This window comes from Lynx canadensis, chromosome D1 (genome assembly GCF_007474595.2).
Source record: "Lynx canadensis isolate LIC74 chromosome D1, mLynCan4.pri.v2, whole genome shotgun sequence".
Taxonomy (NCBI): Eukaryota; Metazoa; Chordata; class Mammalia; order Carnivora; family Felidae; genus Lynx; species Lynx canadensis.
In genome coordinates this window covers 108,965,962-108,980,181 of record NC_044312.2, presented here as the reverse complement: position 1 = coordinate 108,980,181, position 14,220 = coordinate 108,965,962, and the positions used below count along the sequence as shown (strand labels likewise).

The following is a 14,220-nucleotide window of genomic DNA, read 5'->3' as shown; positions in this document are numbered from 1 at the left end:
CTGCTTGGGATTCTCTCTCACTCTCTCTCTTCCTCCCCTCCCCTGCTCACACTGCCGCTGGCTCTCTCAAAATAAATAAACTTAAAACAAATGAATGGAACCCGTTATCACAGACTGGAAAGTGTGTGTGTGCACGCACAAATGAGTTTACTCTCCCTGCCCTAAGAAGCCTGCCCCAGGCATCAACCGCCCTGTTCACACCTAGATTAGAACCCTTATCGCCTACCTGCATGGTAATGAGCACCTGCAGGTATCAGGCCGAGTTAGAGAACTGTCAGTCTCCTTCCCTCCCTGCCTGCCCTCTGCAAGGCTTGTGAATGGACTGCAGGCTGGTGCTTAGTAAATACTCGGTTTGAACAGGATAACTGATCTGCCAGGAGTGCCTGCCTTTGTGTCCAGGAGGCAAGGGACCGTACAGCAGGGTGTGGGGGTGAGCAACCTGTAAACCTAAGCTGTGCAATTTCGAGGTGCTCTGTTTTTCATCTCAGGAAGTTACGGGGGTGTTATGTGTGTGCCTGGAGGTCTGAGCACCCACCATACCCAATTGTGCAGGCTTCCTCCAGCGAGCCTGACACCTGGGTTTGGGTTTGGCTCCCAGACCCAGCAGTGCAGTCTCGGTTTCTTCTGTAAGAGAAAGCCCTTGACATATAACTCTAAAGGTTCCAAGTGCGACCGGGGCCGGGGGGGGGGGGGGGGGGGGGGGGGGGCTAGGCAGCCTGTAAGCGCGGGATGGGAGTATCTGGCACCCAGTCGCCCCTCATCAAAGCTGGGTCTTATGCACGGAAGCCTGGGGCCCTGCCCCCAGCTCCCCTCCAGGGCTTGTGTGGCCTCTACGGAGGCCTGGGCCAACGCAACTTCACCCCATTCGGCTTCTGCAGCTGTTTCCTTCCACCCAAAGAGCACTCACTAACTCCCAGGCCCTTCCTGGAGGCGTCTTCCCCTCTCCTGCCGAGGGGCCCCTAGGCCCGCTGGCTCAGGCCCACCCATTTCCTGTGCCGCCCCAACTCCGCCCCCACTCGGGGTGGAAAGTTTCTCTCAAGATAGGCGGCTCCTTCTCCTTCCTTCCCAGCCGGCCAGGAAGGACCAAAGCGAGGCGGGGGGGGGAGAGGGGCTGGACTCCTAGATGTCCGGCCAGAGAGGGGAAGTTCCTCGCCAGCCGTCGCAGAACCGCGGGACCAGCTTGGCCAGCTCCCCAACCCCGTCGGTGGAAGGAGGTTTCGCATTCCATCACCGGCCAGCCCTTCTTCCACTCGGGGGTCTTGGGCGCCATCTGCCGGCGAAGCGCGGGGCCGCACTTGCCAGAAACACCGCTATCTTCCAGCCGCAGAGCCAGGCAGTCAGAACACAAGAACGCTGAGAGAGTATTTATTTACCTCCGTGCCCAGGAGTCTGGCCCCTAAACTTAAATATCCAGCATGGAGCCTTGGCCCTCCTGGCCGTGGGTGGGTGCAGGAATGGGGATGCCCTGGTCTAGAGCAGTGGAACCCAGGGACCAGAGGTGGGATGCCCCTGAGCCAGCAGCTGCCAGTAGCAGCAAAAGGTGAAAAGGTGATGGGAACCAGGCACTCATCCCAAAATCCCAGAGACGCTAAGGGGAGTGCCAGATGCTTTGGGCCCCACCACCAGACTGAAGGTTGGCCAAGCTGGGTGCACACTGTGGCAGAAGTGGAGGTCCAGTGCCACGGGCAAAGGCTGTAGGCCAGGTGCCTGCCCCAGTGCCAGCTAACCAGAGTCAGGAGAGAGAGGTTGGCAATTTTGCCTCTGAGGGGCCCAAGCCTTGCCTTCCTATAAAGTGAGGTGGTATGGGGGAAAGCAGGCACTAGAAGTCTGAGTACTTACTACGGGTGAGTTTCTGAGCCTTTTGCATGGGTGCATATTCCCCCCCCACCCCCAGCTCTTCAGAGGCTGATGTGGAAGGCGTCCTGCAGCCACTGGTCACGGGCATTGTGTGTCTGGGGCACAGTGAGGGGTGGCGGGTCCGGGGGCAGGCTGGCATCAGGAGGTTCATCATCATCAGATAGGCCAGCATCAGGTGGATAGGAGCTGTCTGAATGCAGGGAGGATGACAGGTCCTGGCACAGGCTCAAGTCTTGGCACAGGTGCTTATAGTCTTGGATTGACTCGTACAAGCCCCACAGCTGGCACAGCAGGGACATGTCCAGCTGCCGCAGCCCCACCTGCAAAAGACTGAGGGTGGGCTGGGGTTGGGGTCCAGGCCACCCTCGGCCCTAGCCAATCTTCCTGCACCTTTCTAAGCACAAAGTTTTGTGGACATCAGATGCCACCTGCAAGCTATGAATCTTTAGGCGAGTCACTGACCCTCATCTGTAAAATGGGGATAACATTTATCTAGCAGGATGGAATGAAATAACACGAGTAAAGCTCTTAAAAATACATGGTAACTAGTGCCATAAACAGTAACTATAATTATTGTTACCATATCCCCTCTGACCCAACTAGCTTCTGTAGATCTTGAGACGCAAGCTATGCGTTCCCCGTTCCGTGCCTCTGCCCTCCGCCCCGCCCCGGACCCTCACGCTCAGTGGCAGACCCCCGCCCAGTAAGTCCCGGGCCCAGCTACTCACCATCTCCTTGCGCAGCGCTGCTAGTGCTGAGTCGAGATTGACAGGACGACGCGGACCGGGGGGACCGGCGGCGGGTCCCGCGCTGGTGGCGCCCGAAGCGTAGCGGGGCCCATCTGGGACGCGGGCGGCGCGGCTCAGCTCGTCGTGGATGCGGCTGCGCTGGCTGTAGACGCGCTCCAGCTCCCGCCACGAGCCCCCGCTTGCGTTGAGGAGACCGCTGAGGCCGCGCGGCAGCGGAGGGAGCCCGGCTAGGGCGCAGCCAGCGCCACCCGGCGCCTCGGCCGAGGGCAGCCCGTTCATGGCCCGGCCGACGCGGACCCCGCTGCGGCCTGCTTCCCTTCAACGCTGCGCCCGGGCCGCCGCCCGCAGGCCCCGCACCGCGCGGCCCAGCCGGCCGAGCCCAGCCGCCGCCCGCAGGCCGCGCTTTGTTCCTTCCCCGACTCCTCCGACTCCGCCCCTGCCCCACCCCCTTCACACGGGCGGGGCCTCCCTTAAAAGGGCTATGGTGGTGGGACCACATCTCGAAAAGCTGAGAAAACGGAATGGGGCATCCACTGAACAGGAGCCAGAAAAGGGGTGGGGGTGACCAAAAGCGGCGCACGCGGTTCCTTCGTGGTTCTTTTTTGCTCCCCCCACAACAATGTGTTTAACCATTCTGCCCAATTATAACTCCCAAGGGAAAGGATCCAAAACGAGGGGGCTGGGGCGGTCGGGAGACTTGGGTAAGTCCATACTTGGTCCCTGACGTCCTGTCAAGCGTCTGAGTACCTGGGCTGGGCATGAGGTGGGTCAGGATGATGGTACCAGAATACTCCGGGGAAGGAGAAGATGCCAAAGGGGCCTGGAACCCCCAAGTGTCACTGGAGGATGGGAAATGAGCACTGGATGGCTGAGGAGGCTGCAGGGGTGCGGAGAGGACCACCCCTCTTCCTTCGGCTTTTGAAGAGGCTTTGGCCTCCTCCTCAGAAAGAAAGTATCACATAGTCCTCTCCCTCTTCCCTCATTCTGGGCGGGGAAACCAAGCAGAGACAAGCCCAACGAATCTCTCAGGGCATCAGGAAGAGCAGACAGTAGTAGGGTAAGAGGCCAAAGGCAGGGAAAAGGCTCACGGAGCCGGGGCTGGCATGCAACTCAGAACCAAGAAAAGAACAAACCACACGAGAGGACAGCTGTTTTTCTAGAGGGTTCTTCTCAGGAGGGGCCTCTTAGTGTCGAAGCTGCCGCAGGCTGCGCAGAGCCTCAGCACAAGCTCGGATTAGGCTACACAGCTGGATGCTAGTCTCCAGGGAGGTGCTAGAGCCCAGCTCAGCTGAGGCCCAGGTCAGCTTCTGCAGGAGGGCCTCCTGTGTGCAGGCCAGGACGTCTGCATTTGGAGGCCCAGCAGGAGGGGGTGGCCCCTGGGCTGCCTTGAGCCCTGCTGCAGCTCCCTCACAGTGCTCTGGACGGGGTACTGGGGGCTGAGGGGCTGGCCGGGAGCCCAAGGGGAGCTCCGAGGCAGAGGCAAGCTGGTGTTCCCGAGCTTGGGAGAGGGCAGCCTGGGCGTTCAGAGCTAAAAAAAGGAGAAAGTGGGTGAAATGGTCAGGACGCCTGTCCCCTCTCGGCGCTGAGCCACCTCCTTACTCTTTACTGCTCTGCTCTTTCTATGCTTGAGATGTTTTTCCTAACCCCTCTATTAGGTAACGCATCCATTTTCTCCTTTGTGTCGAAGTTATTTGTGCCCTTGATTCATCTCTCCCATCAGGACCGTGCCCGATGGAGCTCAGACTCTTCACAGTGTCTGGCACAAAGTAGGTGTTTAGTGCTCTCACTGAACGAATGGTCCTTCCTAGAGCCGAAAGGAGAAAGCACCTTACCTCCGCCCCACCCGCAGACTCCACTGTCACCTCCCAAACCTACTGTTCCGGGGCTTCTATTAGCACGCATCTTCTCCACCAAGCACACTCGACCCCCTCACCCGGATTATCTTTATCCACGTCTGAGTCGAGCTCCTGACAAGCCACGCAGTAGATTTTCCGCTGTTTGTCTTGGAGGAGGATCGTCTAGAAGCAGAAAGTACGGGGGCAGGGGTGAGACGCAAGGCCATGGAATCCAGGGGGGAGAGTTGAGGAAGGGCCGTGGAGGCCTGGTCCGCGGCCCCATCCCCGATCCCACGTCCCGAGTCTCCTCACCCCGCAGTCCGCGCACGTCTCGCCCAGCATGCGGTAACCACGCAGCAGGTAGTCGCCCATGAGTCTGGAGATGCGATCCTGTCGCTCCCGTCGCGCTTGCAGAACCTTCGTCTCCGCTTCGGTTGGGGGCTCCCAGGAGAAATCGTCGACTTCTGGCGGAAGAGAGTCACAAGAGACAGAGAGGTCTTGCCCGAGCGGGTTGCCTCCTATATCCCGCAACCACAGGCCCCCGCAGCCCAAGTCCTCACCAGCGCCGTTCAGGGCCATGTTGCCGTTGTCGCCACTAGGCTCACCGGAAGTGACGTACAAGCAGCGCGCTTTCCGCCCGGCTCCGCCCCCTTCACGCCCTCCTAGGATGAGGGCGGAAACGGCACCCCTCAGACGTCAACATGCCAGGAGTGGGGCGTGGCTGCTGCCGGCGACGCTGGCCTGCTGGCGAGCCCCGCATCCGGAACCGGGTCTGCGAACTTTGGGCTGGCGGGGCCGCAGGAGGGGAGTCCCCGGGGTAACGCCGCTCGGGTCGGAGGACCGGAAAGTGGTGGGTGTGCGGGGTCGCCTGTCTTACCCGTCGCAGATGAAGAAGACCACTTGGCTGGTGAAATCCCCGCTGGCCTCCACCTGCCCTAGGGCTTCCCTTTCCGCACCGGTCGCACCGGCAGGCCGGGCAGTGTCGTCTAGTGGCCCCCTGCGCGCGCGTCGAGCCTCCTCGGGCCTCAGTACTTCTCACTTCAGAAGGCAGGCCAGGCGGGGATCGGTCTCCCTTTCTATTCCTTTCAGCCTGTTTCAAGACACTCCCACCCCTTTCTGCCTGTTCGGAGTCCCGATCTGCCGACCCCTTAGCCCCAAGGCCTGGGACTGATGCAAAGTCCGCCCCTGACTCTTTCTTTTCTTTTCTTTTCTTTTCTTTTCTTTTCTTTCTTTCTTTCTTTCTTTCTTTCTTTCTTCTTTCCTTCTCTCTTTCTTTCTATTGTCCTCTTTTCTCTCTCTCTTCTTTAGGTCATTTTCTTTCTCTCGCTCTTCTTTTCTTTCTTTTCTTTCTTCTCTCTCTCTCTTATTCTTCTTTCTCTCTTCTTTCTTCTTTCTTTCTTTCTTTCTTTCTTCCTCTCTCTCTCTTCTTCTTCTTTTGACTCATGCAATGACTGCCCCTAACTTTTCTTTCTCTTTCTTTTCTTTTCTTTTCTTTTTTTCTTTCAACTAATGCAAAGTCCACCCCTAACCTACCTTCCTTCCTTCCTTTTTTTCTTTCCTTCTCTTCTTTTTAAAGTTTAAGCCCTCAATAGGGCGCCTGGGTGGCTCAGTCGATTAAGCGTGGGACTGACTTCAGCTCAGGTCATGATCTCACAGTTCGTGGGTTCCCGCCCCACGTCGGGCTCTGTGCTGACAGCTCAGAGTCTGGAGCCTGCTTGAAATTCTGTGTCTCTCTCTCTGCCCCTTCCCCTCTCCCCCTCGGTCTCTCTCTCAAAAATAAACAAACATTTAAAAAAGTGTAAGCCCTCAAAACGCTGGCTGACTGAGAAGTGCTGTGCTGGACAGGCACCAGAGCTGGTCCAGCTGCTGCGGAGAGGTTCCCGCTGGATGGTGAGGCTGAGGGACCTAATAGGTATGACTGTAATATTCTTTTTTTATTTATTTATTTAAAAAAAATTTTTTTTTTCAACGTTTATTTATTTTTGGGACAGAGAGAGACAGAGCATGAACGGGGGAGGGGCAGAGAGAGAGGGAGACACAGAGGGAAACAGGCTCCAGGCTCTGAGCCATCAGCCCAGAGCCTGACGCGGGGCTCGAACTCCCAGACCGCGAGATCGTGACCTGGCTGAAGTTGTAATATTCTTTTTTAGGTAGGTCTCTGTTAAAAGTACTAGGGCTCCCTGGACATTGGTCTTGATTTTTCCTTCTCTTCTGTGTTCTTTTTCTTTATACATTCTCTCCTTTATTAGATTTAGAGAAGCCAGACGGGGCAGGCAGTGGTCCCCAGATGTGCAGCCCGAAGTGCCTTAAGGCTGTACCCCAGGGCAGAGGAGAAGGAGCTAGGATTTAGACCCCCATCATCTAATCGGCAACTTCCTTCTTTGGCTACAATCTTACCTGGAGATCGAGTGCCCTCCTTTTGGCCCCATCTTCTTTCTACATAGACTCCCCGGAACTGCCATTTTCTGACCCTTGCTGCCTCCTGCTTACTTGGAGAGCTCTGTGCCCCTCTTCACTCTCTCCATTTACCAGCAGGCTTCTGGGCATTAGTGCTCTTGACTCTCAGGCTGACCCGAAGTCAGTTCAGCCAAGCTGACTGGTGGAACTCTTGAACTCTAACCTGTATGCACAGACCCTCCAGGTCCATACCGCTTCAGCTCCCAGCCCCATCCTAAACTCATCTCATCAGCGTGGCCAGGATCCCCTCAACAGCTTGTTCTTCCTGGAACCAACTAAGATCCTGACATTCATCCTCCTGTTCCATCCCTTTAGTTTACTCCTCATGACAGCCTTATCCGGAAGGTACTACTGTTATCCCCATTCTACAGAACAGGAAACAATAATGCTTTGAAAAAATTTTATAACATTTATTCATTTTTGAGACACAGAGGGAGCATGAGCGGGGGGAGGGGCAGAGAAAGAGAGAGACACAGAATCTGAAGCAGGCTCCAGGCTCGGAGCTGTCAGCCCAGAGCCTGACGTGGGAATTGAGCCCACAAACCGTAAGATCGTGACCTGAACCGAAGCTGGACGCTCAACTGACTGAGCCACCCAAGCGCCCCAACAATAATGCTTTTAAGACCTATATCAGGGTGCACCTGGGTGGCTCAGGCTGTTAAGCGTCCGACTTCGGCTCAGGTCACAATCTCGCGATCTCACGGTCCGTGAGTTCGAGCCCCACGTCGGGCTCTGGGCTGATGGCTCGGAGCCTGGAGCCTGCTTCGGATTCTGTGTCTCCCTCCCTCTCTGCCCCTCCCCTGCTCCCACTTTGTCTTCCTCTCCCTCTCAAAAGTAAATAAACAGTAACAAAAAGACACAAATCAAGTCATATCGCTCTTTTGCCCAAAATCCTGTGGCATCTCCCCATCACACCCAGACAAAAATCCAAAGTCTCTACTATGGTCTCCAAGGTCCTATGAATTTGGCTCCCGGCCCACTTCCTCTCTTCCCGCTCTCCCTGTGAGCCCGCTCTCCCATTACTCAAGGGGATTCTCATCACCTTTCTCTCCTCAGAGCCCGTCCCTGCCTCCAGTTGTGCAGGAGGGTAGACAAGGCACAGGTCGGGCATCAGGTAGGCCTGGCTTTGGTCCTGGATCCGCCGCTTACTGCCTCCGCCACCAGCAGTAATTCCCTTCGCTTATCTGGACTTCCAGCTCCTCATCTGTGAAACCGGGTCAGTTACACCTACTTGGCAGGGTGGCCGTGGGGACTTAGTGAGATGCGAGGAGAGAGGTGGTAGGAGACAGTTGTCGCCCAGCCTCTCACACGAATGCAGGTTTCATGAGCAGAGACACTACCTTTATTCTGAACTGTCTTTCCCAGGATGTTTGTAGAGTCAACAGCCTCGGACAACAGAGATAGCGGCTCCCTCTAGAGCAAAGGGCGGACATACTTACTGCCCGTTATGAAATCCCTGGGTGGCCCAAGTTCAGGGTTCCTCTACTGTGACACAACTCGCCCTGTGTGTGGGCATCCATATGAGTCCACCTGCATTGCACTGGTGAGATCTGAGGGTAAGGGGAAGTGACGAGTATTCTCGTGCTCATAACGCGTGCTGTGCTGTAATGAAGTCCTTTATATCTCTGGCCCAGAAGTCTCATGTCTTCTGCCAGTATCCCTGAAATTGTGTCACCTTGTTTATTTGAAAGTAGGGTGAAATGAGAGACCCTATGGCATACAGGTGTGCTGTTTCGAAGGGACACATGCACCCCCATGTTTATAGCAGCACGATCGACAGCAGCCAAAGTATGGAAAGAGCCCAATGTCCACCGATGGATGAATGGATAAAGATGTGGTATATCTATACAAGGGAGTATTACTTGGCAATCAAAGAGAATGAAATCTTGCCATTTGCAACTACGTGGATGGAACTGGAGGGCATTATGCTAAGGGAAATTAGTCAGAGAAAGACAAATATCATATGACTTCACTCATATGAGGACTTTAAGAGACAAAACAGATGAACATCAGGGAAGGGAAACAAAAATAATATGAAAACAGGGAGGGGGCCAAAACAGAAGAGACTCATAAATACGGAGAACAAACAGAGGATTGCTGGAGGGGTTGTGGGAGGCGGGGATGGGCTAAATGGGTCAGGGGCACTAAGGAATCTACTCCTGAAATCATTGTTGCCCTAGATGCTAACTAATTTGGATGTAAATTTTTAAAAAATATAAAATTTTAAAAAATAAATAAATATCATAAATTGCAAAAAAAAAATAATAATAAGAGACCCTTTCACAGTTCTGGACTGTTCTGGCACTGAGGATGAGGTGCTGACGGAAGCACAGTTTTCTGTAAGAGGAAGTATGAGGACCTCACGGGCTGACGAACACATGTTGAGGGGAAGGCCAAGGGAAGCAGCAGCGCACAGGTTGACCAAATCGTACAATCAACCAATCAATAAACGGCCTGCGACTTCCTTTCCTGTTCATGAGAACGAGTGAGGGAGGTCGTTGCAGGTGGAGTACCTGGAAGTAGGGTCAAAGCCAGCTGCCAGACGCTGCTAACTCTCCTCTGGGTGGGACTGGGGGATGCAGGGGTAATTGCCCACAGCCCGGCAGGCAGCCTCGGGTCTGCCCCGTTGTAACAACCAGCCCTAGGACTCATTTGGGGCATACGGAAGTTTCCAGCCCCTTTCAGACGGCACATACCCACTGAACAATGAAGGGAGGGAAATTTACTACCCCTATGGACCAAAGTCAGATGAATCATGAGAATTTTGTTGGCTCACTCGGGAGATGAGGAGAAGGACATGGGATGCTTGTTAAGGAAGGACAGTAACAGCTGGACCATCTAACAGCTCAGTCCTTCCTACAGTCTATCATGCGAATCTTTTTGTTGTTGTTGTTGTCGTTACATTTTTTTAAAATGTTTTATTTATTTTTGAGAGACAGAGAGAGACAGAGCACAAGTCGGGGAGGGGCAGAGAGAGAAGGAGACACAGAATCCGAAGCAGGCTCCGGGCTGTCAGCACAGAGCCCGACGCGGGGCTCGAACCCACAAATTGTGAGATTATGACCTGAGCCGAAGTCGGACGCTCAACCGACTGAGCCACCCAGGAGCCCCTATCATGCGAATCTTATACCCATGCCAAGATGATGATGAAAAGTCTCAGCTTTGCTCAGTTTTTTGTTTTCGTTTTTGTTTTTTTGCCAATGAGTCCTAGCTGCTATATCGAAGCTTTATCCCACTCAGGGAGATTCTCTGGAGACAGACAAGCTCCCTTAGAAAACCATAGATGAGGCATGGATTGCTCTTTGGGTTCTTATTGTCTTAATATGGGTTCACAGTGCTGCTAAAGGTGGCCAAAAAAAATCTGGATAAATTTTTGTGATCAGCTCCACTGCCCTAGAAAATGCGCCTAGCCCTTACATTAAAACCAGGAAAAAAACCAAGATGTTATCACAATGAGACAGAAAGAGCCTCGACCAAGGTAGTTTCCTTTAAAAGTCACAGACGTGCAAGTCAAGCCCAAGTACTGACAGACATCTATAGAATATTCCACCCAACAATAGCAGAATGCATATTCTTCTCAAGTATATATGGAACGTTCTCCAGAAGAGACCATATGGTAAATCATAAAACAAGTCTCAGTAAATTCAAAAGGGTGGAAATCATACAGAGGAAGTTCTCAGACCACAATGTAATGAAGTTTTCAATAACAGAAGGAAATTTAGGAAATTCACAAATACGTAGAAATTAAACAGCAGACTCTAAAATGACTGATGAGGGGCGCCTGGGTGGCGCAGTCGGTTAAGCGTCCGACTTCAGCCAGGTCACGATCTCGCGGTCCGTGAGTTCGAGCCCCGCGTCAGGCTCTGGGCTGATGGCTCAGAGCCTGGAGCCTGTTTCCGATTCTGTGTCTCCCTCTCTCTGCCCCTCCCCCGTTCATGCTCTGTCTCTCTCTGTCCCAAAAATAAATAAACGTTGAAAAAAAAAATTAAAAAAAAAATAAAATAAAATGACTGATGAGTCATAGAAGAAATCACATGGAAAAAATAACATGAGAAATTAGAAACTACTTTAAGATTTATGAAAACAAAAACACGACATACCAAAACTTACGAGATACAGTCAAAGCACTGCTTGGAAGGAAATTTATAGTTCTAAAATCTTATTTTTTTTTAATTTTTAAATGTTTATTTTTGAGAGAGAGAGAAAGAGAGAGGATGCAGGCAGGGGAGGGGCAGAGAGAGAGGGAGACACACAATCCGAAGCAGGCTCCAGGCTCTGAGCTGTCAGCACAGAGCCTGACGCGGGGCTCGAACTCAGGAGCCGTGAGATCATGACCTGAACCAAAGTCAGACGCTTAACCGACTGAGCCACCCAGGCACCCCTAAAACCTTCAATTTAAAAAGAAAAAAAAAAAGATCTAAAATCAAGAGCTTAAACTTCCACATTAAGAAAATAGAAAAAGAGGGTGGCTCAGTCGGTTAAGCGTCCGACTTGAGCTCAGGTCATGATCTCACGGCTCCTGAGTTCGAGCCCCGCGTCAGGCTCTGTGCTGACAGCTCTGGGCCTGGAGCCTGCTTCGCATTCTGTGTCTCCCTCTCTCTGTTCCTCCCCAACTTGCGTTTTCCTCTCTCTCTCTCTCAAATATAAATAAACATTAAAAAAAATATTTTTTAAGAAAATAGAGAAAGAAGAATAAGCTAAACCCAAAGCAAACAAAAGAAAAGCTACAGTAAAGATTAGAGAAAAATCAACTACCCTACATATTAGTTCATTGAAAAGATCAACAAAATTGACAAACCTTTTGCTGGACTGACCGGCTCAGGCCCAGGTTAGCCAAAGGGTGTGAACCTGGCAGCTGCAGCCAGAAAGCAACGTGGCTGTGGTTGCTATGTCAGGGAGTCCCCACATGTGAGGTCAATGCCAGTGATAGTAACCCTGCCGCCCAATAGGGGGCTTCGCATGGCAGTGCTTTCAGCTAACTGTGGAAACAAACCGCGGCTGCTCAATACAGATCGCTCACGTAGCTGCCCATGCTATGGGCCATTCTCTAACGAGACTGGCAAGAATCAAGCTGTTGATCGGTCCTGCATCACCCAGGTTGTCTCCATTTCTTCCTGGGTCTTTCATCATACACAACACGTCCACCACCATAGAGTGGGCACAAAGTAGAAGATTCTAGGCTTCTGGTACAGAGGCCACCACTCCCTGCCAAACTTGTGACTCCTGCCGAACGTTCATCTGTGTGTCCTACGACGAGGGAGGCCACAGCGTAGGTAGTGTTGCCCCTGTTCTCTCCGGGGGAATTGACTACATAGAACCTTTCACTCCTTCTTGGGGCTATCGGCGGTGCCTTTTTCAGGGTACGGTCGTGCTGTGCCAGTCCGGCCAGGCAGCTTTGGCCACATCATTGTGGTTCTTGAGACTCATCTGTGCGTTTTACTTTCTGGATGATTTGTAGCGTAGGAACAGGGCAACTGTTATCCCAAAAGCCACGCAACAAGGGGCTGATGGTCTAGGGATTTGGTGGCCCTTTCATGCTATCATCCGCAGGCAGGTGGCACTGTTGAGTGTTGAAGTAGTTTCCTCAAAACTAAACTCAAAAAGCATGCAACTCTTGATCTTGGGGTGGGGAGTTCAAGCCCCACATTGGGGGTAGAGTTTACTTAAAGAAATAATAAGCTCAAAAATATTTCTGGCCCTCCCCCCGGTCCACACAACTCAGTACAGCAGTTCAGTCACTGAATGTGGCTGTCCCCAGGGTGGGACCATCTCCTCTTGGCTATGTCCTTTGTAATGATCAGGATGAGAGGGGTGGGGTTTAGATAGACCAGTTTTAAAAAGTCACTGGGGGGGCGCCTGGGTGGCTCAGTCGGTTGGGCGGCCGACTTCGGCTCAGGTCACGATCTCGTGGGCCGTGAGTTTGAGCCCGTGAGTTCGAGCCCCGCGTCGGGCTCTGGGCTGACGGCTCAGAGTCTGGAGCCTGCTTCCAATTCTGTGTCTCCCTCTCTCTCTGCCCCTCCCCCGTTCATGCTCTGTCTCTCTCTGTCTCAAAAATAAATAAAACGTTAAAAAAATTTTTTTAAATAAAAAAATAAAAAATAAAAAGTCACTGGGGCACCTGGCTGGCTCAGTTGGTACAGCAGGCGATTCTTGATCTCAGGGTTGTGAGTTCGAGCCCCATGTTTGGTGTAAAATCTCTAGAAAACAAAAAAATACATGATTCTTTGTTTCCCCTAACACTAGCCCCAGCCTGGTTGCTGCATTTCCTCGGTGGCAGCTCAAAGGGGACCTACGAGATTTACACTGAATCGTGGTTCAACCACCTAGGTTCTCTTGTTGGACAGATGTGGTCCTGGATCGTGAAAACAACTGGAGTGTTCTCTCTTTGAGTCCTCAGAAGTGGCCCAAATGTAGACTGGGGGACCTAATGAGTCCCTGTAAGTTTTATAAAAATGTCCTTGTCAGGGGCGCCTGGGTGGCTCAGTCAGTTAAGCATCCGACTTCGGCTCAGGTCATGATCTCATGGTCTGTGAGTTCGAGCCCCACGTCGGACTCTGTGCTGACAGCTCAGAGGTTGAAGCCTGCTTCGGATTCTGTGCCTCCCTCTCTCTCTCTCCTCCCCTGCTCATGCTCTCTCACTTCTCAAAAATAAAAACGTTAAAAAAAATTTTTTTTTTTTAAATGTCCTTGTCCTTCTTGCACCAGACCCTTCCAGATGAAAGATGTCAGTAGGGAATGCTTGGAAAAAGGTGACGTTCTGGCTACTGGAACAGAACAGATTGATCTTGTAACAATGGGAGTGAAACAACCGCCTGGGCAGCTCGGAGGGAGCACTTCAGACACAGGAGCCATGAGGGGGAGAGAGACATTAGTGATCTTTGTCTTTCCGAGGCACCTGGAGCCCCCCTTACTAAGGAAAACATCCTGGTCCAATGCACGCAAACTGTCACGAGTGCCTTAAACTTAACTGCCCGCTGGGTCTGTTATCGTCCACTCGACAGCTCTGACCTTGCTTTGATTGCCATTCCGCTTGAGCTGAGAGGCCGGGAGCAGCAGAGGGTGGCCTCGGCCCCTCTGCTTCCCACATAAAACACCTGCCAACACCAGCACCTCCAGGTGTCTTCCTCATCCCCAAGCCTGTAGCCGTCATCACTCAGACACTCCCTGGGGTAGATGAATGCCATCTGGCTGGTGGCAAGGACAACCCAGAGAGGTTGGGCCCTCAATCAGTCCCTCCGGAAACAAAGACTACACTCCATTATTTGACTTGGACTGGGCACTCTAAGGCGACTAGCGCGTGGAGAAGCCACACTGGAGGCGCT

At 52.8% G+C, this 14,220-nt stretch overlaps 2 protein-coding genes across 2 annotated transcripts; both read right to left on the bottom strand.

The window, feature by feature from the left end:
* Positions 1–1,349: 1,349 nt before the first annotated feature.
* On the bottom strand, positions 1,350–3,109 carry FAM89B (family with sequence similarity 89 member B). The gene is made up of 2 exons (XM_030333936.1): positions 2,586–3,109; positions 1,350–2,177 (listed from the first exon to the last, which is right to left on the bottom strand). Exons 1-2 carry the CDS (start codon positions 2,883–2,885, stop codon positions 1,899–1,901), a joined length of 579 nt encoding a protein of 192 aa, XP_030189796.1. The 5' UTR covers positions 2,886–3,109; the 3' UTR covers positions 1,350–1,898.
* Positions 3,110–3,755: 646 nt separating this feature from the next.
* ZNRD2 (zinc ribbon domain containing 2) lies at positions 3,756–5,063 on the bottom strand. The gene is made up of 4 exons (XM_030333935.1): positions 5,002–5,063; positions 4,754–4,905; positions 4,540–4,624; positions 3,756–4,134 (listed from the first exon to the last, which is right to left on the bottom strand). The coding sequence occupies exons 1-4, from the start codon at positions 5,018–5,020 to the stop codon at positions 3,791–3,793; spliced, it is 600 nt and encodes a 199-aa protein (XP_030189795.1). The 5' UTR covers positions 5,021–5,063; the 3' UTR covers positions 3,756–3,790.
* Between the last annotated feature and the right edge of the window lie 9,157 nt (positions 5,064–14,220).